The 24,763-nt window shown below is 44.6% G+C and overlaps 1 protein-coding gene across 3 annotated transcripts in view; it reads right to left on the bottom strand.

The window, feature by feature from the left end:
- LOC126281263 (solute carrier family 2, facilitated glucose transporter member 1-like) overlaps positions 1-24,763 on the bottom strand; it is a 510,926-nt gene that overhangs the window by 270,860 nt on the left and 215,303 nt on the right. The window contains exon 1 of one of the 3 annotated variants that reach the window (XM_049980077.1): positions 9,891-9,941. The exons of the other annotated variants lie outside the window; for them this stretch is intronic. Coding sequence (XP_049836034.1) covers positions 9,891-9,905 — 15 coding nt within the window. The 5' untranslated portion in view covers positions 9,906-9,941. Of the gene's footprint in view, positions 1-9,890; positions 9,942-24,763 lie in introns of those variants that run through there. 3 annotated transcript variants of the gene reach the window in all.

The following is a 24,763-nucleotide window of genomic DNA, read 5'->3' on the forward strand; positions in this document are numbered from 1 at the left end:
CATACCATCACGCCGGGTGATACGCCAGTAAGGCGATGACGAATACACGCTTCCAATGTGCGTTCACCGCGATGTCACCAAACACGATTGCGACCATCATGATGCTGTAAACAGAATCTGGATTCATCCGAAAAATGACGTTTTGCCATTCGTGCACCCAGGTTCGTCGTTGAGTACACCATTGCAGGCGATCCTGTCTGTGATGCAGCGTCAAGGGTAACCGCAGCCTTGGTCTCCGAGCTGATAGTCCATGCTGCTGCAAACGTCGTCCAACTGTTCGCGCAGATGGTTGTTTCTTGCAAACGCCCCCATCTGTTGACTCGGGGATCGAGACGTGGCTGCACGATCCGTTACAGCTATGCGGATAAGACGCCTGTCATCTCGACTGCTAGTGATACGAGGCCGTTGGGATTCAATGCGGCGTTCCGTATTATCCTCCTGAACCCACCGATTCCATATTCTGCTAACAGTCATTGGATATCGACCAACGCGAGCAGCAATGTCGCGATACGGTACACCGCAATCGCGATAGGCTACTATCCGACCTTTATCAAAAGTCGGAAACGTGATGGTACGCATTTCCCCTCCTTACACGAGGCATCACAACAACGTTTCACCAGGAAACGCCTCTCAGCTGCTGTTTGTGTATGAGAAATCGGTTGAAAACTTTCCTCATGTCAGCAAGTTGTAGGTGTCGCCACCGGCGCCAACCTTGTGTGAATGCTCTGAAAAGCTAATCATTTGAATATCACAGCATCTTCTTCCTGTAGGTTAAATTTTGCGTCTCTAGCATGTCATCTTCGTGGTGTAGCAATTTTAATGGCCAGTAATGCAGATTGAAATGACGGTATCGAGATTGGAGTGAGATATATAGGGTTGAACAGAAATAACACTGGAGAAGTGCATGCTTCAACACATATGCACATGCTTATTGAAGCCGGCAGGTTGCGATGATGTATTTGACGACGAACGTCACCTGTTCAGTGCGCTCAATACTTTTCAGATGTCAGTCGTGGTCAGAAGAGCGTTCTGTGTAGCTGCGAGTGCTTTAAGTGAATTCTAAGTGAAAAATTGTTGGTGCTGGTATGGTAGATGTTTCCGTAACCAAGGGAGACGAAGTCTTTGGTGTTAAATGTGGCACCAGATCGATGATTTATGCCTCACATACAGAAAGCGAAAAAATGTCAGACGTTAAGTCGCAGAGCGGACTAAAGAGTGTGTTGAGTAGTATTGACGGGACGGTTATGGAATAGGCCTGCGACGAAAAATAAGAGAACGACCGTTGTAACTGCAAAACTGAATGTCTCTCTCTCGGACATTGTCAGCAGCATAACACGAAGGGCTCCATAAGCTGGGAATTGCACGGCGAGCTGGAATTACATAACGCTTATCAGTGATGCAAATGGAAAAGACAGGAAAACGTGGAGTCAAACCCGCAAAGCATGGACTGTGGAGCAATGGAAGAAAGTGGGGTGAGTCTTGGAAGAAAGTGGGGTGAGTCTTGTTTCACACTGTTTAGAAATACTGGCCCAGTTCACGTCCCAAGAGTGAAACGTAGCGGGGTTTCGGTGATAGTCAGGGTAGCAACATCGTGGTATTCTATGATCTCCACAGATACTGTGCTAGGACACATTACAGCCAAGAACTATGGAATGATTTTGGCTGATCGGGCCCATCCAATGGTACTATGGTTGTGACCAATGGTGACGCATTCCAAAGCGACAGCGCCCTTGTTCTCACAGCTCGCATCATCAGGAACTGATTTTGTGAGCACGGAGATGAATTGTCTCATTTTCCCTGGCCACCACAATCATCCGATCCCAATATTATTGAGCCTTCATGGCCTACTTTGAAGAAACGAAACGTTATTACTATCCACCTCCATCATAGTTACATGAAATTAGCACAATTTTGCACGAAATGTAGTATGATATAAGAGTCTGTTGAAAACCATAAAGGTGGCTTAATGCTGAGACTCTGGATTCGTATTCCCTAAAACGCTTAACACAAACGCTGTGTTGAATGTTTTGGAAGGGTGCAGCCGATTCCTCCCCAGTTCGACATCGTGCTCCGTTGTCTAATCATTTCGTCGGCGGCGGAATATTAAAACTCTTCCTTTCTCTCTACACAAGCAATCATTTGATGTGTGACGGAGATACTATACATGTTGTTGTTGTTGTGGTCTTCAGTCCAGAGACTGGTTTGATGCAGCTCTCCATGCTACTCTATCCTGTGCAAGGTTCTTCATCTCCCAGTACCTAATGCAACCCACATCCTTCTGAATCTGTTTAGTGTATTCCTCTCTTGGTCTCCCTCTATGATTTTTAACCTCCACGCTGTCCTCCAATACTAAATTGGTGAGCCCTTGATGCCTCAGAATATGCCCTACCAACCGACCCCTTCTTCTAGTCAAGTTGTGCCACAAACTCCTCTTCTCCACAATTCTATTCAATAGCTTCTCATTAGTTATGTGATCTACCCATCTAATCTTCAAGATTCTTCTGTAGCACCACATTTCGAAAGCTTCTATTCTCTTCTTGTCCAAACTAGTTATCGTCCATGTTTCACTTCCATACATGGCCACACTCCATACAAATACTTTCAGAAACGATTTCCTGACACTTAAATCTATATTCGATGTTAACAAATTTCTCTTCTTCAGAAACGCTTTCCTTGCCATTGCCAGTCTACATTTTATATCCTCTCTAGTTCGACCATCATCAGTTATTTTGCTCCCCAAATAGCAAAACTCCTTTACCACTTTAAGTGTCTCATTTCCTAATCTAATTCCCTCAGCATCACCCGAGTTAATTCGACCACATTCCATTATCCTAGTTTTGCTTCTGTTGATGTTCATCTCATATCCTCCTTTCAAGACACGGTCCATTCCGTTCAGTTGCTCTCCCAGGTCCTTTGCTGTCATACTTTACATTTACATACCATTCCCGAAAACGAATAGTGCGCTGGAAGAGCGATTCTGTTGGTTGATCCTGTAATTTTACATTCATGTTTATTTCGCGAGATATACTTCGGAGGAAGCAGTCTGTAGGTTGACTATACTAGGAACTTACGCTCTCGAAATTTTAACAGTAAAAGGCACCGCGGTACACAACATCTCTGTTGTATCGTCTGATACTTGAGATGGATGAGCATCTTTGTGGCGCCTACTACAGAAACTCTGACGAAATGTGCCACTTTTCTTTGGATATCATGCATTTATTGTATCAGTGCTGTCTGGTTAGAGTAACGTAATGGCGAGCAATATTCATCTAGCATTCGTACGAGGAGCTTTCGTAAGTTCTCTCTCCCTTTCCCTCTCCACCCTTGCATAATAAGCGTAATTTATGTCTGTGCATGATGTATTTAGCTGTACTGTATTCCTCTGACAAGAGTTACAGGGAGTGGGTCAAAAACATGGAAACATCACAAATAAAGCACATTACCATGCTTAATACGGGATAGTACACGTGCTGGAATTCAAAACAGCCTCGAGTTGTCTGATTATCATCGAGTTTAATTGTTTGGGACCTCATCAGCGAGGGAGATTTGTTAGAGAAACAGCTCTGGAAGTCTGCGTGAGCACTGCTCGCACCGAAAGAACCCGGTGCAGACAAACACTGTGCGATTACATTGTGGGTGACGGCTGGCGTCAGTACAAACACGCTGACAGGCTGGGGATAAAGTGCGCTCCACAGGAAAAACACTGGCAGAGGCACCTGGCTTACCGGACGCGCTAGTCACCAACAGTGTGGGCGCTTCAGCGTTTCACAGTACCCCAGACAAAAGTATTCGGCCAGGAACATCAGTGTCTGAGGGATTGTGTAGTCGGAATTATAGAAGGAAAGCTAGTCTTTTACGTCGCACTGTCTTCAAGGTCATAACATATGGATTAATATCTCAAATGAGTTGGGATAGGTAAGAAAAAGCAGCTGCGTTTCCTTCGGTGGAAGGATCGCAGCATTCATTTATAATGAAGCTTCGGAAACCCTGAAACAGAACGCCCGGAAGCTAATCCGAACCATCCTCATAGTTCTGCATTTGAATGCTGAATCCCACACACAGCGCCTACTTCAACAGGTGAATATTTCGAGGGCTTTGATTTAAGTGAGAAATCTTTTGTTTGGTGACAACGGGTAAGAATGTTCTGACGAATTACGAAGCTTCTCCGAGACACGAACTGCGTAACTGCGCGCGCTTGTGAAGTCAGCTTCGCCACACATTTACAACTCTCATAAATTCTCAAGAGATTCAAGGTTAGGTGATATTAGCGGTAAGGTGATATTAGCGCTTCTCGTGGCGAAGACATTTGGTAAACGGAAGGCTAACATAATCATTCCACAATTAGAAGCACACTTTAGGTATTAATCATTTCCACTTCAAAAAATTCCGTTCAACAGAGCAAAAAAGAAAGACTGTGACGCATTGTTGATAGACAGGACTCTTTAACGGTTGAAGTAGATTTCTGTTTCTCATCCAGACGTGGATAATATTTGAAAAATAACTTATCAATAGAGTGAAAAGGAAACTGCCGGCCTCTGTGGCCGAGCGGTTCTAGGCGCTTCAGTTCGGAACCGCGCTGCTGCTACGGTCGCAGGTTCGAATCCTACCTTGGACATGGATGGGTGTGATGTCCTTAGGTAAGTTAGGTTTAAGCAGTTCTAAGTTCGAGGGGACTGATGGCCTCAGAGAAGGAGGAGGAGGAGGAGATTAGTGTTTAACGTCCCGTCGACAACGAGGTCATTAGAGACGGAGTGAGGGAAGTATGGGGAAGGAAATCAGCCGTGCCCTTTCAAAGGAACCACCCCGGCATTTTCCTGAATCGATTTAAGGAAATCACGGAAAACCTAAATCAGGATGGCCGGAGACGGGATTGAACCGTCGTCCACCCGAATGCGAGTCCAGTGTGCTAACCACTGCGCCACCTCGCTCGGTGACCTCAGAGGTTAAGTCCCATAGTGCATACAGGCATTTGAACCATTTGAAAAGGAAGCTACTGAATTACTGAGGTCCAAGTACGTCAGATTAGATTCAATGTACAACTTTCAAATGATAGGGGATATGCATGCTCAAGTATTGCCGGTGCCGTACGTTGAAATGAAAAGTTAATATCGCGAGTATAAGACAGGACGTACATGTCGAGAGAAGCTATAACAAATCAGCAAACGATGTACAACGTACCGGATTACGGAAGATCCACATAATTACTACCTAGTGAAGCGCCACGGTGCTAAAGACTCTACAGTATACAGGGTGTTACAAAAAGGTACGGCCAAACTTTCAGAAAACGTTCCTCAACACAAATAAAAAAAAAGATTTTATGTGGACATGTGTCCAGAAACGCTAAATTTACATGTTAGAGCTCATTTTAGTTTCGTCAGTATCTACTGTACTTCCTCGATTCACCGCCAGTTGGTCCAATTGAGGAAGGTAATGTTGACTTCGCTGCTTGTGCTGACATGCGACTCCTTGCTCTACAGTACTAGCATCAAGACACATCAGTACGTAGCATCAATAGGTTAGTGTTCATCACGAACGTGGTTTTGCAGTCAGTGCAACGTTTACAAATGCGTAGTTGGCAGATGCCCATTTGATGTATGGATTAGCACGGGGCAATAGCCGTGGCGCGGTACGTTTGTATCGAGACAGATTTCCAGAACGAAGGTGTCCCGAAAGGAAGACGCTCGAAGCAATTGATCGGCGTCTTAGGGAGCATGGAACATTCCAGCCTATGACTCGCGACTGGGGAAGACCAAGAACGACGAGAACACCTGCAATGGACGAGGCAAATCTTCGTGCAGTTGACGATAACCCTAATGTCAGCGTCAGAGAAGTTGATGCTGTATAAGGTAACGTTGACCACGTCACTGTATGGAGAGTGCTACGGGAGAACCAGTTGTTTCCGTACCATGTGCAGCGTGTGCAGGCACTATCAGCAGCTGATTGGCCTACACGGGTACACTTCTGCGAATGGTTCATCCAAAAATGTGTCAATCCTCATTTGAGTGCAAATGTTCTCTTTACGGATGAGGCTTCATTCCAACGTGAACAAATTGTAAATTTTCACAATCAACATGTGTGGGTTGACGATAATCCGCACGCAATTGTGCAATCACGTCATCAACGCAGATTTTCTGTGAAAGTTTAGCAGGCATTGTTGGTGATGTCTTGATTGGGCCCCATGTTCTTCCACCTACGCTCAATGGAGCACGTTGTTATGATTTCATACGGGATACTCTACCTGTGCTGATAGAACATGTGCCCTTACAAGTACGACACAACATATGGTTCATGCACGATGGAGCTCATGCACATTTCAGTCGAAGTGTCCGTACGCTTCTCAACAACAGATTCGGTGACCGATGGATTGGTAGAGGCGGACCAATTCCATGGCCTCCACGCTCTCCTGACCTCAACCCTCTTGACTTTCATTTATGGGGGCATTTGAAAGCTCTTGTCTACGCAACCCCGGTACAAAATGTAGATACTCTTCGTGCTCGTATTGTGGACGGCTGTGATACAATACGCCATTCTCCAGGGCTGCATCAGCGCATCAGGGATTCCATGCGACTGAGGGCGGATGCATGTATCCTCGCTAACGGAGGACATTTTGAACATTTCCTGTAACAAAGTGTTTGAAGTCACGCTGGTACGTTCTGTTGCTGTGTGTTTCCATTCCATGATTAATGTCATTTGAAGAGAAGTAATAAAACGAGCTCTAAGCGTTTCCGGAGACATGTCCACATAAAATATTTTCTTTCTTTGTGTGTGAGGAATGTTTCCTGAAAGTTTGGCCGTACCTTTGTGTAACACCCTGTATTTTCTGAAGAACGAGGTTCGCATCACCTCCAACAATGGGTTGGAAGGAGATAGAAAGATCAGGGTTTAACGAGCCGTCGACTAAGAAATCGTTATAGACGGAGCACAAGCTGAGATTGGGAGGGGGGGGGAGGAGGAATATGGGAGGCAATCGCCCGTCTAGAGTGTCGATTAGGGTCTATAAAGTACTAGATACGAATTTACTGGGAAAGATTTGAATTGCAACGTAACGTCATTTCTGAGGAAGGAGAAGTTTGTCCAATGAATTCATTATTTGGACCGATAAAATGCTGTAAGAAGCCCTGCACCAATTCCTTTTATTAGTGTTCGTTAGCAGTACATTTCTAGTTACGTTACGACGTAAATATTTTCACGTTGACAACTACGATAGTGTGGGGTAGCACATGCGTTAACACGCAAATCTGTCAGTGAGGTATACCATACAAATGTGGCTGTGTTAGACATAATACAGCCCTTTCAAACAGGTACTTTATGCTAACTTTATGTTTCGTCCCCCATTTTGATTTGATGTGACAGAAAAGATATAATACTTTCCTAACTTGTCAAACTTTCTCATTTGTTTCGTTGTCAAAGTTGCTGAGCGATTATGCTGTATTCTCCAAATCTACGATCGGCGTTAAGTGACGTACTCTATAAATGCTGCACAATGTAAGGCTACTTTTATTTCACAAACATGTTTCCAGCTCTCGCTGTTCCGCTTTCTCTATAAAGTCGCCGTTATTATTACATCTCAGCACGAAATTGAACCAAAGAGTAATTTATTTTACTCTCAGTCTCACAAACACGTTTTTCTCGAACTTGCCCTGTGTCATAGAAGATTACACAAATTGTACGCTTTCGGTGTTATTAGTTGCGAACACAGATGTTAGGATTATGTAGTTACAGGTGTGTATAAATTTACACTGACTCTAACACACGTCATAAACAAGAGAAAAAGACGCAGGAAGTCTATTCGATGTTATTACTTTGTTAAGTATAGAGGTAGGGCCTTGACTAGTGTAAAAAAAAAGTGTAAAAACATAGCTGTAATGGCATTCCTCGTCATAATCATGTTTAACCTTAAATCATTTTATACACTAATAAAAGCACAGTATCATGTCGCGATCTGACCTGCTCAGTGGCTTTTAGAGCCTCCGCAGTATGTACGATAATCCGAAATTTAGCTGTCGTGATCACTGCGATCGATGTTTTGGAGCATCTTTTACATTGCGATAGGTAATTATTTCGAATTGTTTCTCAGATGTTAATCTCAGTGGCTAAGTGTTAGCCTATGGAAACAAAATCCACAATTTGTCCTTGGTGACATCGCTTCTTTCGCTGACAAGGATTTGGTATTATGAAAAATACCAAGCTGCAACGTGGTTCAGAATCCTTATTTTACCGTTGGTACCCCCTATAATTGGCTTAGTCGGTCAATTACCCACCACACGAACCATGAAATGTATTTTTTTCTTCACGTAATTATTAAATTATTCGACAGGAAGACAAAGACGAAAATTGGTTGCTTGTTCAAACAAATTTTGGACTTGCAGCCGGTCGTCGTTTAATTGATTGCACGATATTTCGACTGGGCACCTGCCAGTTATCTTCAGACGACTTGGTTCAAATGGCTTTGAGCACTATGGGACTTAACTTTTGAGGTCATCAGTCCCCTAGAACTTAGAACTACTTAAACCTAACTAAGCTAAGGACATGACACACATCCATGCCCGAGGCAGGATTCGAGCCTGCGACCGTAGCGGTTGCACTGTTCCAGACTGTAGCGACTGGAACCGCTAGGCCACACCAACCGGCTCTTCAGGGGACTCTTCGATGGCTCACCTGAAGATGACTGGCAGGTGCCCAGTCGAAATATCGCGCGATGAATTAGACGACGACCGGATGGAAGCCCGAATTTTGTTTGAACATTCAATTCACTGGGAAAATTTTAAAACACACTATTTGTTGTTTGCATTAGTTCGCTCAGCCCAATTTCCGAAAAGACTTTCCGATCTTCAAAGCAGAGCTTACACACCTTTTTCCCATCTAAAATCCTGTTTGTAAACAGTAGAAACATTGTAACTGAAATACTTTATTTCGCCTAGTAGTCCGAAGCTCTAAAATGTTTTGGGAGTGAATGTTCAAACCAAAATCAAAAATCTTTGTGCTTTATAATTAGCCGAAACACTTAGGAAATTGCATTACTCGTCAGAAGCGTTTATTGCTCCATGAAGATTCAGCATCTTCCGACACTGGCATTCAAAAACAGTTCAGCTTCCAGTTACTGGCGCAGCATTCGTAAGATGTGAATTCGCAACACTCGGGATAAAGGGAGTAATCATTGATTGTCGTCAGGTTGACATAGTATATAAATACAGCATGGTAAGACGTTGACGTCACACAAGTAGAAATAAAAACTGAGGTGTTTGTAGAGGTATGACGTTCAATAAGAGCGACTCTCATAGCTTGCTACTGTCTTTGATGTCAAAGTACTGCCCTTCCAAGCCATATTTATATTCTATGTCTACCTGACACTAATCCACGACTGAAACTAGTCGGAAATGAAAATAAAATATTGATATTGCAGCTTTCGGCGGATATTACGCTGAATTTAATAATTATCTGACAACTGTTGAGTCTTATTTAACCACTAAGTAATGAAGTTATAACTGGTTAGTAACACACAATGCAACAACGGAACGCATTACATCGTCACGGAGCAAAACCCATTTCAGTGGAAAAGAAAATTTCGATTAAGAACAGAAGGAAACTGAGCGTCAATCCAGCCTAGATTTACACACTCTTTCTGAATGCTGCAACGTCACCAGAAAAAAAGTCAATCATTAGATACGACGGGTCTTCTCCGTCTGTTTGTCTCACAAGGCAGAAGAAACTCATGACAAATTCACTGTGCACATCTATGACAAAACGTCAAATATAAAGCATAGAGTCGGAAGTAAGAGTCTTCACATTGTAGGCGTACAGTCGTCAGCAAGTAACACCAAGACACCTCTCGCAGCGCATCGCAGACTGGAACTGAACACGCAAAAGCCACACGCGCCGCATTCACTCACCCTGGGAGGCGACATGCTGCCAGACTCGTCGACAGAGACGGATCACTGTGCGTGCGACAGGCGAGCTCAGCGCTTATATCGCATCCGCCCCCGCCACGCCCCCTCAAAGGCACCGTCGTAGCGCATACCCAAAGCACAAACACTTCCGTTAAAACCGCTACTGGCGGTGGTAAGGCTCCCTACAAGACTGTCACACCGCTGCCACAATGTGTACTCAATGGTCGGCAACTGGCGTGACAGCAACATCTCCATGGTTTTCATTGTATCCGACAGCAGACTTAGATTTCATACATACAAAGCACCGTAAAAAAGGACGATCATGTTGATCTTCCTGAAGCGACACCATTAACAGCACGTGACAGAGTTGAGCCGGCTGCTCGAATCGTGCAGTATCCGGATTTGTGGAGCATTCGATTGTGACTGTGGCCCGATGTTGGAATGCATGCGAAGGCATACTCGTCGTCAGCTATCGGAGGATCCCGTCTGACCACCGTAAGGGAAGATTGCCGAATTGCGCATCAAGCACATCTTAGTCTCTTCACATCTGCGACTGTCATCAAAAAACAAGTAGTGGGCCACCTGCTATCCCGCACCATTGTTCGGAGATTAGAGGCGGATAGATTAGGGAATTACCGCCCTAGGGGTAAACTGCCGTCAACACCGCAACAGAAACGGCTGTGGTTGGAGTGCTGTCGTGACCAGGAAGCATGGGCTGTTCATGAAAGGTGTCGCATTGTGTTCAGCTATGAATATCGATTCTGCATTAGCGCGGATGGCCAAATTCGATGAGTATGGCAGCGATCTGGGGAGAGCCCCCTCCTTCCAATATTTTGGAGAGGCATACTCCTTACGTCATCGTGTGGAGACCCATCGGATATGACTTCAGGTCATGGCCGGTAGTGACTGAGGTGACGCTACCGACACAACGGCACGTCACTGACATCCTGTCACCTCACATGTCACCTCTCAAGCAACAGCATCGTGGTGTTATTCTCCAACAGGACACTGCTTGTCCACACACAACACATGTCTCTACTAACTCCCTCGGTGCTGTTGAGGTACTCCCGTAGCGAGAAAAATATCTAATAGATCATCTCGCATGTCAACTGTGTCCCACTGCCAGTAGCCACGATTAAAGAACCAGATTAAAACATCTATAAGCCAGGTTGCTTCAATGAAAGATGCAACTACCTTATGAAAACCTTCCCAACGGAGTCAGAGCAAACATCTAGAGCAGAGGACGTGCAAAGTCATACCGATAACTGGACTTATACAGCCAAGTTCCTTATAAATTTTACTCGATTTTGCCATCTCTGAAGTAACATCACATACCGTCACAACCCGTGAGGTTTAGTTTCGTTTCTTTCTCCCCTTTTGACAAAGTAAAATGCCCATGGCAGCCCCCCTCACCATCTTTAGTGGTAAAATGGTCCAGTAGATGTTGTTGTTGTTGTTGCTGTTGTGGTCTTCAGTCCTGAGACTCGTTTGATGCAGCTCTCCATGCTACTCTATCCTGTGCAGGCTTCTTCATCTCCCATTACCTACTGCAACCTACATCCATCTGAATCTGCTTAGCCTATTCATCTCTTGGTCTCCCTCTACGATTTTTACCCTCCACGCTGCCCTCCAATACTAAATTGGCGATCCCTTGATGCCTCAGAACATGTCCTACCAACCGATCCCTTCTTCTAGTCAAGTTGTGCCACAAACTCCTCTTCTCCCCAATTCTATTCAATACCACCTCATTAGTTATGTGATCTACCCATCTAATCTTCAGCATTCTTCTGTAGCACATTTCGAAAGCTTCTAGTCTTTTCCTGCCCAAACTATTTATCGTCCATGTTTCACTCCCATACCTGGCTACACTCCATACAAATACTTTCAGAAACGACTTCCTGACCCTTAAATCTATATTCGATGTTACCAAATTTCTCTTCTTCAAAAACGCTTTCCTTGCCATTGCCAGTCAACATTTTATATCCTCTCTACTTTAACCATCATCAGTTATTTTGCTCCCCAAATAGCAAAACTCCTTTACTACTTTAAGTGTCTCGTTTCCTAGTCTAATTCCCTCGGCATCTTCCGACTTAATTCGACTACATTCCATTATCCTACTTTTGCTTTCGTTGATTGATGTTCATCTTAATGGCCCGTCGGAAACGGAACACAGATAAACCATGAAATCAGGAATAAGTTCTAATGAAATGTGAAAAAAGGAAAATGAAAATAGTGAACGGACCAAGCTCAACATGTACAACATTGACCGTTTCGCAAGAACCACGGCGTCGTGGTTGTATGGTCACGGTATTGGACTGCAAAGCGGGAGATCTGAGCCTCTTTTTTTCACAAAATTATGAACTTCACGTCCGGTCATTGACTTGTCTGATAGAATATGAGCATATTACCCGTCGCAAGTAAATGTGATGAATCGTGAGTGCACACGAGATGCTGCGTAGACATCTGAAATGAAAACAACATATAAACGAGTGTGAACTATGTTACAACAAAGGAACTAGAGAGGCAAAACTTCCAAACGAAATGCAGGTGTCGTGAAGTGAGGTAATTGTGTACAACAGATAGGGGGAACGTACATGTGGAGGCCCCTTCTTTACACATCGCTGTCGCTAACGGAAGTTACACGACGATCCAGACACAAATCTGAATGCATCGAATCTGAATGCCATGTCAATGACCGGACATACAGTTCACAATTTTGTGGAAAAAAGGGGTCACGAGGGAAATTTGAACCCAGGTGTCCCAATTTAAAGTCCAACACCGTGACTACAACAATGACGCCACGGCTATCCAGCTCCATTCGATGTTACTCGTCTTGAGCTTGGACCGCTCACTGTTTTAATTTAGCTTCTTTTTTCACTGTTCAGCACACCTTCTTCCTGTTTTCATGCTTGATCTGTGTTCAGTTTCAGACTGGCTATCCACTGGGCCACCTTATCACTAAACCAGAGGAGGGTGCGATGGGGGGTTTCCCTTGTGAGTGCTTCAATTATCTTGTCCGGGAGTGTAAATACGAGCTTATCGAGTGTCAGACCAGATTTGTTGCGGGTTACACTTCCTTACAGACAAGACTCAACACGTTTATGGAACAAAAAGGAGAGATATAAGGGTAATTACGGGAGTACACCACTGGAGTGTTATAGTGAGGTTACGCTATTTACAATTTATATTAATGAGTGGATAAGTTGAAACGCTGCGTGAGGCTATCCGTGGACGATGCTGTTGCTTATACGGAGGATGCGGCGCCAGAATGCTGTAATGGTTCAAATGGCTCTGAGCACTATGGGACTTAACTTCTGAGGTCATCAGTCCCCTAGAACATAGAACTACTTAAACCTAACTAACCTAAGGATATCACACACATCCATGTCCGAGGCAGAATTCGAACCTGCGAACCGTAGATACTGTAATGGACTGCAGACTGACTTGCAGAAGATCGATGACTTGTGCAGCGCCTGGCACTTGGACCTCAACGTAATTACAAATACTACATACTGCGTATAAACAGGCGAAGAGATTCGCTATTGCTCGATTACACTGTTGGCGATAAAACAGTGATATAGTAGCTAGCGTAAAATACTTAGACGTAACCAGCCGGAGCGATCTTAAGTGGATTTAAGAGAAACCAAGTAGCAGGAAAAGCAAATATCACGCTTAGATGCATAGGAATAATCTTGATCATTTAAATGTTATTTATACACGAAGGAAGTGGCTTACAAAATACTTGTCCGACCGATTCTTGAGCACTGTTTATTACATCGGGACCCTTATCGAAAATGATTAACACAAGATCCAGTCACATTAAAGTGACCACGGCCTATGTTCGACGTCAATGTGCAATTACCACTCACAGTCGTTCGATGGCAACACTAACAGTGGAGGATACAAAAAGCGGGTCGGGGTTGCCGCGGACAACAATGCAGTCGATGTAATACGGAAACGGAGCACTTTATCTGACATCCAAAAGTGGACTGTCATTGGCTTTCGAGCTAAGGGTGGAGACACTTACGAAACTATTAAGTATTTAACCTGCTCGCGTGCCGCCATGGTTAAAGTATACCGCGCGTGGCAAAATGGCGCTACTCAAAATCGCTGCAGAGGCATCGTGGTGCAGCGCGGGCCGTATAAGGTAGATATGGACGACGGCTACGGATATGTCTACCAGAGAACAGGAGTGACACCACCAGCCGTCGACCAATGGTGTAAACGCCCAGAAGATGACCCCTACGTCGGGTGGAAACCGGTTGGCGGTATAATAATAATAATAAATGAGATTAAGATTGTTTTTGAATAATTGATTAATCATACTAACGGCTGCTTCATCTCCACAAACATGTTGTCCAAAAATAGATGTATAACTGTCCAGCAACTGGCTACCCAGATGAACCAACGACGTCTCCTGTCAACAACCGTTCAGCGCCTGGTTCCTTGCACCCATGCTGACTTAAAACATGTTGTCCAAAAATAGATGTATAACTGTCCAGCAACTGGCTACCCAGATAAACCAACGACGTCTTCTGTCAACAACCGTTCAGCGCCTGGTTCCTTGCACCCATGCTGACTTCTGTTCATCAGCGACAAAAGCTGCACTCCAGTGACGCAACTGGACGTCCAGTGAGTGGCGAAGGTGGTCTTTCCCGAAAAATCACGTTTTATGATCCATCGGACAGATGGCCGTTGGACTTTAAGGATGAAACGTCTAAAGGCAAAGTGTCAGGCACGATGAGGGAGTGTTGTGGTCTGGGGAATGTTTTCGTCTGGGTGATATCGTCATTCTGGAAGGCACAATGGGTCAACACAAGTATGCATCAATCCTTGGAGACCCTCCCTGTTCACCTCTTTTTGCCCGGCCGGTGTGGCCGAGCGGTTCTAGGCTCTTCAGTCTGGAACCGCGCGACCGCTACGGACTCAGGTTCGAATCCTGCCTCGGGCATGAATGTGTGTGATGTACTTGGGTTAGTTAGGTTTGAGTAGTTCTAAGTTCTAGGGGACTGATGACCTCAGGTGTTAAGTGCTCAGAGCCATTTTTCACCTCTCTTTGTTTTTCCTGAGCACGATGGCATCCACCAGCTGTACAATGGAGCGTGTCACGCAGGTCTTAGTGTACGTGCGTGGCGCAAAGAGCACCAGAAAGAGTTTACCGTACTCTCCCGGCCACCAGACTCCCCGGATTTAAATCCAGTCGAACATATGTGGAACCAGCTCGATCGGACTGTACGCGCCATGGATCCTAAACCGAGAGACGTAGCTCGCCAGCCACGGCACTGGAGCGGCACGGCTCCACATCCCTAGTGGCACCTTTGGAAACCTCGCTGACTCTCTTCCTGCACGGCTCGAAGCGGTCTGAGCTGCAAAACGTGGTTATTCAGACTTCTGACAGTTGGGCACATTAATGTCAATGGACAGAGTAGAAGAGATAGAGAAGATCCAACAAAGATCAACGCATTACGTTATTAGATAGTTTGCTTGATCCCACGTTGCGCCTCAGCTACGTGCACTACTGGCCATTAAAATCCCTACACTATGAAGATGACGTGCAACAGACGCGAAATTTAACCGACAGGAAGACGAAGCTGTGATATGCAAATGATTAGCTTTTCAGAGCATTCACAAAAGGTTGGCGCCGGTGGCGACACCTACAACGTGCTGACACGAGGAAAGTTTCCAACCGATTTCTCATACATAAACAGCAGTAGATCGGCGTTGCCTGGTGAAACGGTGTTGTCATGCCTCGTGTAAGAAGGAGAAATGCGTACCATCATGTTTCCGACAATGATAAAGGTCGGATTGTAGCCTATCGCTATTGCGGTTTATCGTATCACGACATTGCTGCTCGCGTTGGTCGAGATCCAATGACTGTTAGCAGAATATGGAATCGGTGGATTCAGGAGGGTAATACGGAACGCCGTGCTGGATCCCAACGGCCTCGTATCACTAGCAGTCGAGATGACAGGCATGTTATCCGCATGGCTGTAACTGATCGTGGAGCCACGTCTGGATTCCTGAGTCAACAGATGGGGACGCTTGCAAGACAACAACCATCTGCACGAACAGTTGGACGACGTTTGCAGCAACATGGACTATCAGCTCGGAGACCATGACTGCGGTTACCCTTGACGCTGCATCACATACAGGAGCGCCTGCGATGGTGTACTCAACGACCAACCTGGGTGCACGAATGGCAAAACGTCATTTTTTCGGATGAATCCTGGTTCTGTTTACAGCATCATGATGGTCGCGTCCGTGTTTGGGGACATCGCGGTGAATGCACATTGGAAGCGTGTATTCGTCATCGCCATATTGGCGTATCAGCCGGCGTGATGGTATGCCGTGCCATTGGATACACGTCTCGGTCACCTCTTGTTCGCATTGACGGCGCTTTGAACAGTGGAAGTTACATTTCAGATGTGTTACGACCCGTGGCTCTACCCTTCATTCGATCCCTGCGAAACCCTACATTTCAGCAGGATAATGCACGACCGCATGTTGCAGGTCCTGTGCGGGCCTTTCTGGATACAGAAAATGTTCGACTGCTGCCCTGGCCAGCATATTCTCCAGATCTCTCATCAATTGAAAACGTCTGGTCAATGGTGGCCGAGCAACTGGCTCGTCACAATGCGCCAGTCACTACACTTGTTGAACTGTGGTATCGTGCTCGAGCTGCATGGGCAGCTGTACCTGTACGCGACACCCAAGCTCTGTTTGACTCAACGCCCATGCGTATCAAGGCCGTTATTAGGGCCAGAGATGGTTGTTCTGAGTACTAATTTCTCAGGATCTATGCACCCAAATCCATGAAAATGTAATGACATATCAGTTGTAGTATAATATATTTGTCCAATGAATACCCGTTTATCATCTGCATTTCTTCTTGGTGTAGCAATTTTAATGGCCAGTACTGTATTACGCAAACATTTGGAACTTGTCGGCACTGTTGCAGATCGGATTAACTCTGAACGCAGGCAGGCGGGACACACAGATCCGCTCTTCGGTCGTTAATGAGAGACTTCTAACCTTAGATATTTAGTCTCTTCCAACAATCAGTGGCAGTAGTAGGAGAAGAAGAAGAAGAAGAAGAAGAAGTAGAAGAAGAAGTAGTAGTAGTAGTAGTAGTAGTAGTAACAGCAGCAACAGCAACAACAACAACAACAACAACAGTTTATTCGGCTGCGAAATCGTTATGGAGATACTCAGCTATGTCTAGCGGAAGGCAATAAAAGAGGGGTGTTGTTCATAAGGGAGTGGTTTACTGTTGAAATTTCGGGGGCGTAGGTTCCCAGAAAAATAGGGCAACATATTATTTGTTGCTACAAACGTATCGGGAAATGATAAAGACGAGAAAAACGAAGGAATTCGATGTTGTATAGGGCGTTACCGAAGATGTTTCCTCCAATGCGCCATTCGTGACTGAAAAGGACAGGAGAGCAAAAAAAGAGTGGTTGTCGCCAGAAATACCCTCAGTCACGCACCGTAAGGTTGCTTGCGGAGTACACATGTAGATGTGGTGTAATGGGGCAAAGATGTGTACCCACGAAAAGACTGTATTTTCGATATTGTTTTTTATTTTGGACAAATGATTTCTTTAAACTTTCATAAAATGGTTCATATGGCTCTGAGCACTATGGGACTTAACATCTGAGCTCACCAGTCCCCTAGAACTTCAACTACTCAAACCTAACTGACCTAAGGACAGCACACACACCCATGTCCGAGGCAGGATTCGAACCTGCGACGTAGCCGTCGCGCGGTTCCAGACTGAAGCGCCTAGAACCGCTCGGTCACATCGGCCGGCAAACTTTCATAAGGCTTATTCTTTAACGCCTTTCTCTCACTGTGTCCAAGACCGGACACATTCACAGACATATAGCTGGAAATTTTTGAATAGTTTATTACGCTGAAACGTTGCGTGCACCAGTGGACAGTAGAGAATCCTGTTCTGATAGCGCGATGAGCAGCGTCAGACGCCCGTTCTTGACAACAGTTCACAAAAAGACTGATGCACCTTTCCTCTGAATCCATGGCACTGTGTGCTTGACATGTGCGTTAGTGCTTCGTCGTCTCCACACTCTTCTAAGGAGATCATTAGTCGTCAGGCAGATCTTGCACTTGCCAGCAAAAATAGGCCGATTTCACTGGCGAAGGTTCCATTAGAGGTATTCCGTTTTTCATCTCCTTCGACAGCTACGGTTCTACTAGTTTCATTATCTGATCTGAAGTATCCGGCCATCTATTTGTGGACATTAGTATGGAATATTTCCACGGTTCGCCACAAAAAAGTGTGGCTTATGAGGAGCTGCTCGATCGTTGTACACCACTGTTTTAAGCTTTCTACGCAGAGTCACTGTGCTAGCTGATCTGCCGGCGCGTCTTGGAAATCACGAACACTTCCTTCCGCCGATTTCATGCGGTTTTTTTTTACAGCCACCGTCCGCAATGCTCGACGGTGTCTGTCCATCACTACACGAGCTTTGCCCAGTCTTGGTTTAGTTGTGGCTGTTCCTTCGCGTCTGCACGATCACATCACATCACCAACAGTCGACTTGGGCTGCCTTAGACGGGTTGAAATATTGTTACTCAGGTGACATCCGAAGCCTAGTCCATGTTCGAACTCACTGTGCTTTCCTGATTGCCCCATTTTTCTGTTACTGATGCCCTACTGACAACACAATACTTAAAAAAAAATGTTTCTGAGCACTATGGGACTTAACATCTATGGTCATCAGTCCCCTAGAACGTAGAACTACTTAAAACTAACTAACCTAAGGACAACACACAACACCCAGCCATCACGAGGCAGAGAAAATCCCTGACCCCGCCAGGAATCGAACCCGGGAACCCGGGAAGCGAGAACGCTACCGCACGACCACGAGATGCGGGCCAACACAATACTCCTTGCCTCATTTCATACTGGCTTTATCGTCTCTCGTGTCACCCAATAGCCACCTAGCCAATATATAAGTATATTCAGATACAGTGGCATATAATCAATGTTTTGTATCTCACGATAGTTGCTGAATGTTCCAAGGATGTCGCTGCGGTGGACGCCATTTCGTTGGGTGATTTTCCGTGCCGACAAACCTTCTACCGTAAATTTACAATGCTCCGTCGAGGCTTGTAGAATAAATACCGGCAATCGTTAAAGAGTGAGCAAAAGGGTCAAATGTGTGTGTGTGTATAAGCCTACAGGAAAGAAGTGAGGGAGGAGATATTCTTTCGGATTTTTTACGCTCGTTATGTAGAACATTCCAAAAATCCTCGCAGATGTTGTACTCACAAAAGGTGACAATTAAAAAAAGAATTAGGTTATACTACTTGATGTTACAGAAACGAACATACATTATGTGATTGAAAGTGTCTGGATACCCTGCAAAACATAAGATTTTCGTATTAGGTGCGTTGTGCTGTGACCTACTGCCAGGTATTCCACATCAGCGAGCTCAGTAGTCGTTAGACATTGTGAAAGAGCAGAATGGGGCCTTCTGCGGAACGCACGGACTTTGAACGTAGTCAGGTGACGGTGTCACTTGTGTCATACGTCTGTACGCGAGATTTCCATACTCGTAAACATCCCTAGGTCCACTGTTTCCGATGTGACAGTGAAGTGGAAACGTGAAGGGACACATACAGCACAAAACCGTACAGGCCGGCCTCGTCTGTTGACTGACAGAAACCGTCGACAGTTGAAGAGTGTTGTAATGTGTAATAGGCAGACATCTATCCAGACCATCACACAGTAATTCCAGACTGCATCAGGATCCACTGGAAGTACTATGACAGTTAAGTGGAAGGATTTTATGGTCGAGCGGCTGCTCATAAGCCACACGTCACGCCGGTTAATGCCAAACGACGCCTCGCTAGGTGTAAGGGGCGTAAACATTAGACTATTGAACACTGGAAAAACGTTGTGTGGAGTGACGAATCACGGTACACAATGTGGCGATCCAATGGCAGGGTGTGGGTGAACATCATTTGCCAGCATGTGTAGTGCCAACAGTAAAATTCGGAGGTGGTGGTGTTATGGTGTGGTCGTGTTTTTCATGGAGGGGTCTTGTACCCCTTGTTTTGCATGGCACTATCATAGTGCAGGCCTACATGAGGTTGCTTCCCACTATTAAAGAGCAATTCGGGTATGGCGATTGAATTTTTCAACACGATCGAGCACCTGCTCATAACGCACGGCCTGTGGCGGAGTGGTCAGACGACAATAACATCCCTGTAATGGACTGGCCTGCACAGAGTCCTGACCTCAATCCTATAGAACACCTTTGGAATGCTTTGATGCGCCGACTTCGTGTCAGGCCTCACCGGCCGACACCGTTACCTCTCCTCAGTGCAGCACTCAGTGAAGAATAGACTGCCATTCTCCAAGAAACCTTCCAGCACCTGATTGAACGTCATGAACTTGTAAGTAATTTTCAGCCAGGTGTCCGGATACTTTTGATTGTATAGTGTACGTTTGGACAGTGGCGTGTACTTTCGACCATGCAGACCAAAACCTACTGTAGAAATGAAAGCGAGAGAATATGGCGGAATATAATGCACTTGCCGAATGAAATGGAATGCAAAGATGGAGAAACTGGGGTAGGGGTGTGACTATGGTCACACGCCGTTTGGTAACTTACAAAGTGTGCATGTGAGAGTAAGGATAGACAGATGCTATGTATTTCATGTTATTGGATGTTGAGCTGCTGCACCGGGCGAATAATATTAAAATCAGATCAGTACATTTTCAATGCAAGTTCCCAGGGAAACGTAATGTGCTTAAACATGTATTCAACTATAAAAATGGCATCACCCAGAGGACTATCGCAGCGTATATTTTATCCAAGTTTCACGCGGAATTCTCAACAGATTTGTATCTTTGGCGACAAATGAAAAAGTAAATCAAAACGTAAACGAAATATTCAACTCGTCATTTTTTCTAAGAATAATTATTGTATAACTGTTTTGTTACAGGGATGTCGTTATTGATATGATTTTCGTTTACTTAATTAGTAGGTCTAGTACGGTAAGTATATTTAACAGCGCAATCATTCTCACTAAAGCTCGATCAGTGAGAATTGAAAAATCTGCGGTGTTAAAAGAGGGTGATGTTCTGATATGACGAGTCAGACTGTGTAAACCAAGCAAATGGACATTCTGACATATTTACGTATGCAGCGAGGTGAGTTGGGCATCTGCACATGAAAGGATTACTAACGCTGCGATATCTGTGAACTCACTGAAAGACTGTAAGTGACACCAACTCAATTGAGCAATTGAGATATTCATACCTCATAAATTGGTAAGAGATGGAACGGATCCCCCGTGGTACACAAAAAAGGTCCGAACGCTGTTGCAGAGGCAACGGAAAAAGCATGCGAAGTTCAGAAGAACGCGAAATCCTGAAGATGGGCTAAAATTTACAGACGCGCGAAATTTGGCACGTACTTCGATGCGAGATGCCTTAAATAGGTTCCACAACGAAACATTGTCTCGAAATTTGGTAGAAAATCCGAAGAAATTCTGGTCGTATGTAAAGTACACAAGCGGCAAGACGCAGTCAATACCTTCGCTGCGCAGTGCCGATGGTACTGTTATCGACGACTGTGCCGCTAAAGCGGAGTTATTGAACGCAGTTTTCCGAAATTCCTTCACCAGGGAAGACGAATGGAATATTCCAGAATTTGAAACACGAACATCTGCTAGCATGAGTTTCTTAGAAGTAGATACCTTAGGGGTTGCGAAGCAACTCAAATCGCTTGATACGGGCAAGTCTTCAGGTCCAGATTGTATACCGATTAGGTTCCTTTCAGATTACGCTGATACTATAGCTCCCTACTTAGCACTCATATACAACCGCTCGCTCACCGATAGATCTGTACCTACAGATTGGAAAATTGCGCAGGTCGCACCAGTGTTCAAGAAGGGTAGTAGGAGTAATCCATTTAACTACAGACCTATATCATTGACGTCGGTTTGCAGTAGGGTTTTGGAGCATGTACTGTATTCAAACATTATGAATCACCTCGAAGGGAACGATCTATTGACACGTAATCAGCATGGCTTCAGAAAACATCGCTCTTGTGCAACGCAGCTAGCTCTTTATTCGCACGAAGTAATGGCCGCTATCGACAGGGGATCTCAAGTTGATTCCGTATTTTTAGATTTCCGGAAAGCTTTTGACACCGTTCCTCACAAGCGACTTCTAATCAAGCTGCGGAGCTATGGGGTATCGTCTCAGTTGTGCGACTGGATTCGTGATTTCCTGTCAGGAAGGTCGCAGTTCGTAGTAATAGACGGCAAATCATCGAGTAAAACTGAAGTGATATCAGGTGTTCCCCAGGGAAGCGTCCTGGGACCTCTACTGTTCCTGATCTATATAAGTGACCTGGGTGACAATCTGAGCAGTTCTCTTAGGTTGTTCGCAGATGATGCTGTAATTTACCGTCTAGTAAGGTCATCCGAAGACCAGTATCAGCTGCAAAGCGATTTAGAAAAGATTGCTGTATGGTGTGTCAGGTGGCAGTTGACGCTAAATAACGAAAAGTGTGAGATGATCCACATGAGTTCTAAAAGAAATCCGTTGGAATTCGATTACTCGATAAATAGTACAATTCTCAAGGCTGTCAATTCAACTAAGTACCTGGGTGTTAAAATTACGAACAACTTCAGTTGGAAGGACCACATAGATAATATTGTCGGGAAGGCGAGCCAAAGGTTGCGTTTCATTGGCAGGACACTTAGAAGATGCAACAAGTCCACTAAAGAGACAGCTTACACTACACTCGTTCGTCCTCTGTTAGAATATTGCTGCGCGGTGTGGGATCCTTACCAGGTGGGATTGACGGAGGACATCGAGAGGGTGCAAAGAAGGGCAGCTCGTTTTGTATTATCGCGTTGTAGGGGAGAGAGTGTGGCAGATATGATACACGAGTTGGGATGGAAGTCATTACAGCATAGACGTTTTTCGTCGCGGCGAGAGCTTTTTACGAAATTTCAGTCACCAACTTTCTCTTCCGAATGCGAAAATATTTTGTTGAGCCCAACCTACATAGGTAGGAATGATCATCAAAATAAAATAAGAGAAATCAGAGCTCGAACAGAAAGGTTTAGGTGTTCGTTTTTCCCGCTCGCTGTTCGGGAGTGGAATAGTAGAGAGATAGTATGATTGTGGTTCGATGAACCCTCTGCCAAGCACTTAAATGTGAATTTGCAGAGTAGTGATGTAGATGTAGATGTAGATATTTTCTTTTCAGATACTTTTTATGACCATCCTGATTATTTCTGATAATTATCTGTTACTACTTTACGTCTTAACGGAATCACAGAAAAATGTTCGGCTACTAAGATCCGATTGCAGTAGTGTGTATATGTGAACTGTTCATGTCATTGAATGAATTTCTCATTGAGAAAGGAGTATAAGAAAGTCGAAGTTAATTGTCACCCATTAAAGTGATGTACTTCTATTTCTTTAACGCTTCACACGATAAATTTAAAACATCATCAGAATAATTTAAAGTGAGAAGAGCTGTGAGAATTTCTGTGACTACTATCGTATGTTTATTATCATCAAATAATATCTTAGCCAACCGTAATATTAGTATCACTGAATTGTTAACCAATTCATATACAGAACAATTCCGAAGTTAAAAAATGGTTTGAGAGTAATATGGTTGTGATGACCGACAACGGACCCTCCAAGATAAGCTTCAACAATATTTTCCTGAAAAACTCATTCTCCGAATTGTAGGACAAGACAAAAATATCGGCGGATTCTTCCATCATGCATAATCGAAGTTTTATTCACGCAACTTTATACAGGGAGAAGTACAAAATACACTGAACTCTACGGCAATGACAATGTACACAGACCGGAAATTAAAGAAAATGGGACAAAAGTGCTATCACCACTCATGCCTCAAATAACGGAAGACTAATTACAAATAATGTAAATAGTAATTTCGAAATATTTTTGTCGACTGTCAACAACAGAGGACAAGCGTACAGGTAAAGAAGTTGATACAAAGTTTCCTAGGATATAACAGAGTCTGAGGGCTTATTTACCCACCCATCTGACAGAACGGTTAACGTAGCGGAAATAAGTTACATGTGCACAGAACGCATAGACATGCAATTACAGTCTACAGCACATTGTTTCTAAAGTGACTTAGTGCCATGTCAGGAGGCAGCGAGAATATTCTTCTTGGGTGTTGTTCAGCCAGGCATTCGCAGTCTGACAAGGGGAAGGCCTCAGACACGGCCAACCGATTCGGATAAAATTTTGCAGGTCTCTTGAGTACAGCCTAAAACGAAGGGCTCTAAGATATTTTGGGTCAACACCCCCGAAATTTTGAGAAAATCACCCCTAAAGGTTATGACGAGCAATCGACTCGAAATTGGAGAGGTCGATGGATAATTGTAAATAGAGCATTTTTCATCATCAGGTATGGGATCTGCAAACGCAAACATTTCCAGAAATCGAGGAAAGAAACTTTTACAACTGCCGCTTCTGTTCCCACACGGTAAACGCTTTTCGCCGACAGCGGCGATATCGCAACGGCCATGGTAACTGGTTGGGAATCGGAAAAACGGGGTTCGAATCTCGTAGAAACTTAGCGGATGTTATTCTAAGGCAGATTTGTTTTCCGTTGACTCTTCGGAAGCAACAGTGTAGCTGTCTAAAGATTTCATTCATTAGATGTTCTTGGTGCCGTGAATATATTTGTTTCCAATGTTTATATGACAAGTGCCATCCATCTAGTTGTTCGAAGAATGGTGAGGACACGTAACAGTGTCTGGAAGAGCCATTGTAAAGTGACCTGGAGTATCATTTTAGTTGTTTACTATCCCAATAGGTTTGAGAAATTTATTTGCCT

The sequence above is a fragment of the Schistocerca gregaria genome, chromosome 7 (genome assembly GCF_023897955.1).
Source record: "Schistocerca gregaria isolate iqSchGreg1 chromosome 7, iqSchGreg1.2, whole genome shotgun sequence".
Taxonomy (NCBI): Eukaryota; Metazoa; Arthropoda; class Insecta; order Orthoptera; family Acrididae; genus Schistocerca; species Schistocerca gregaria.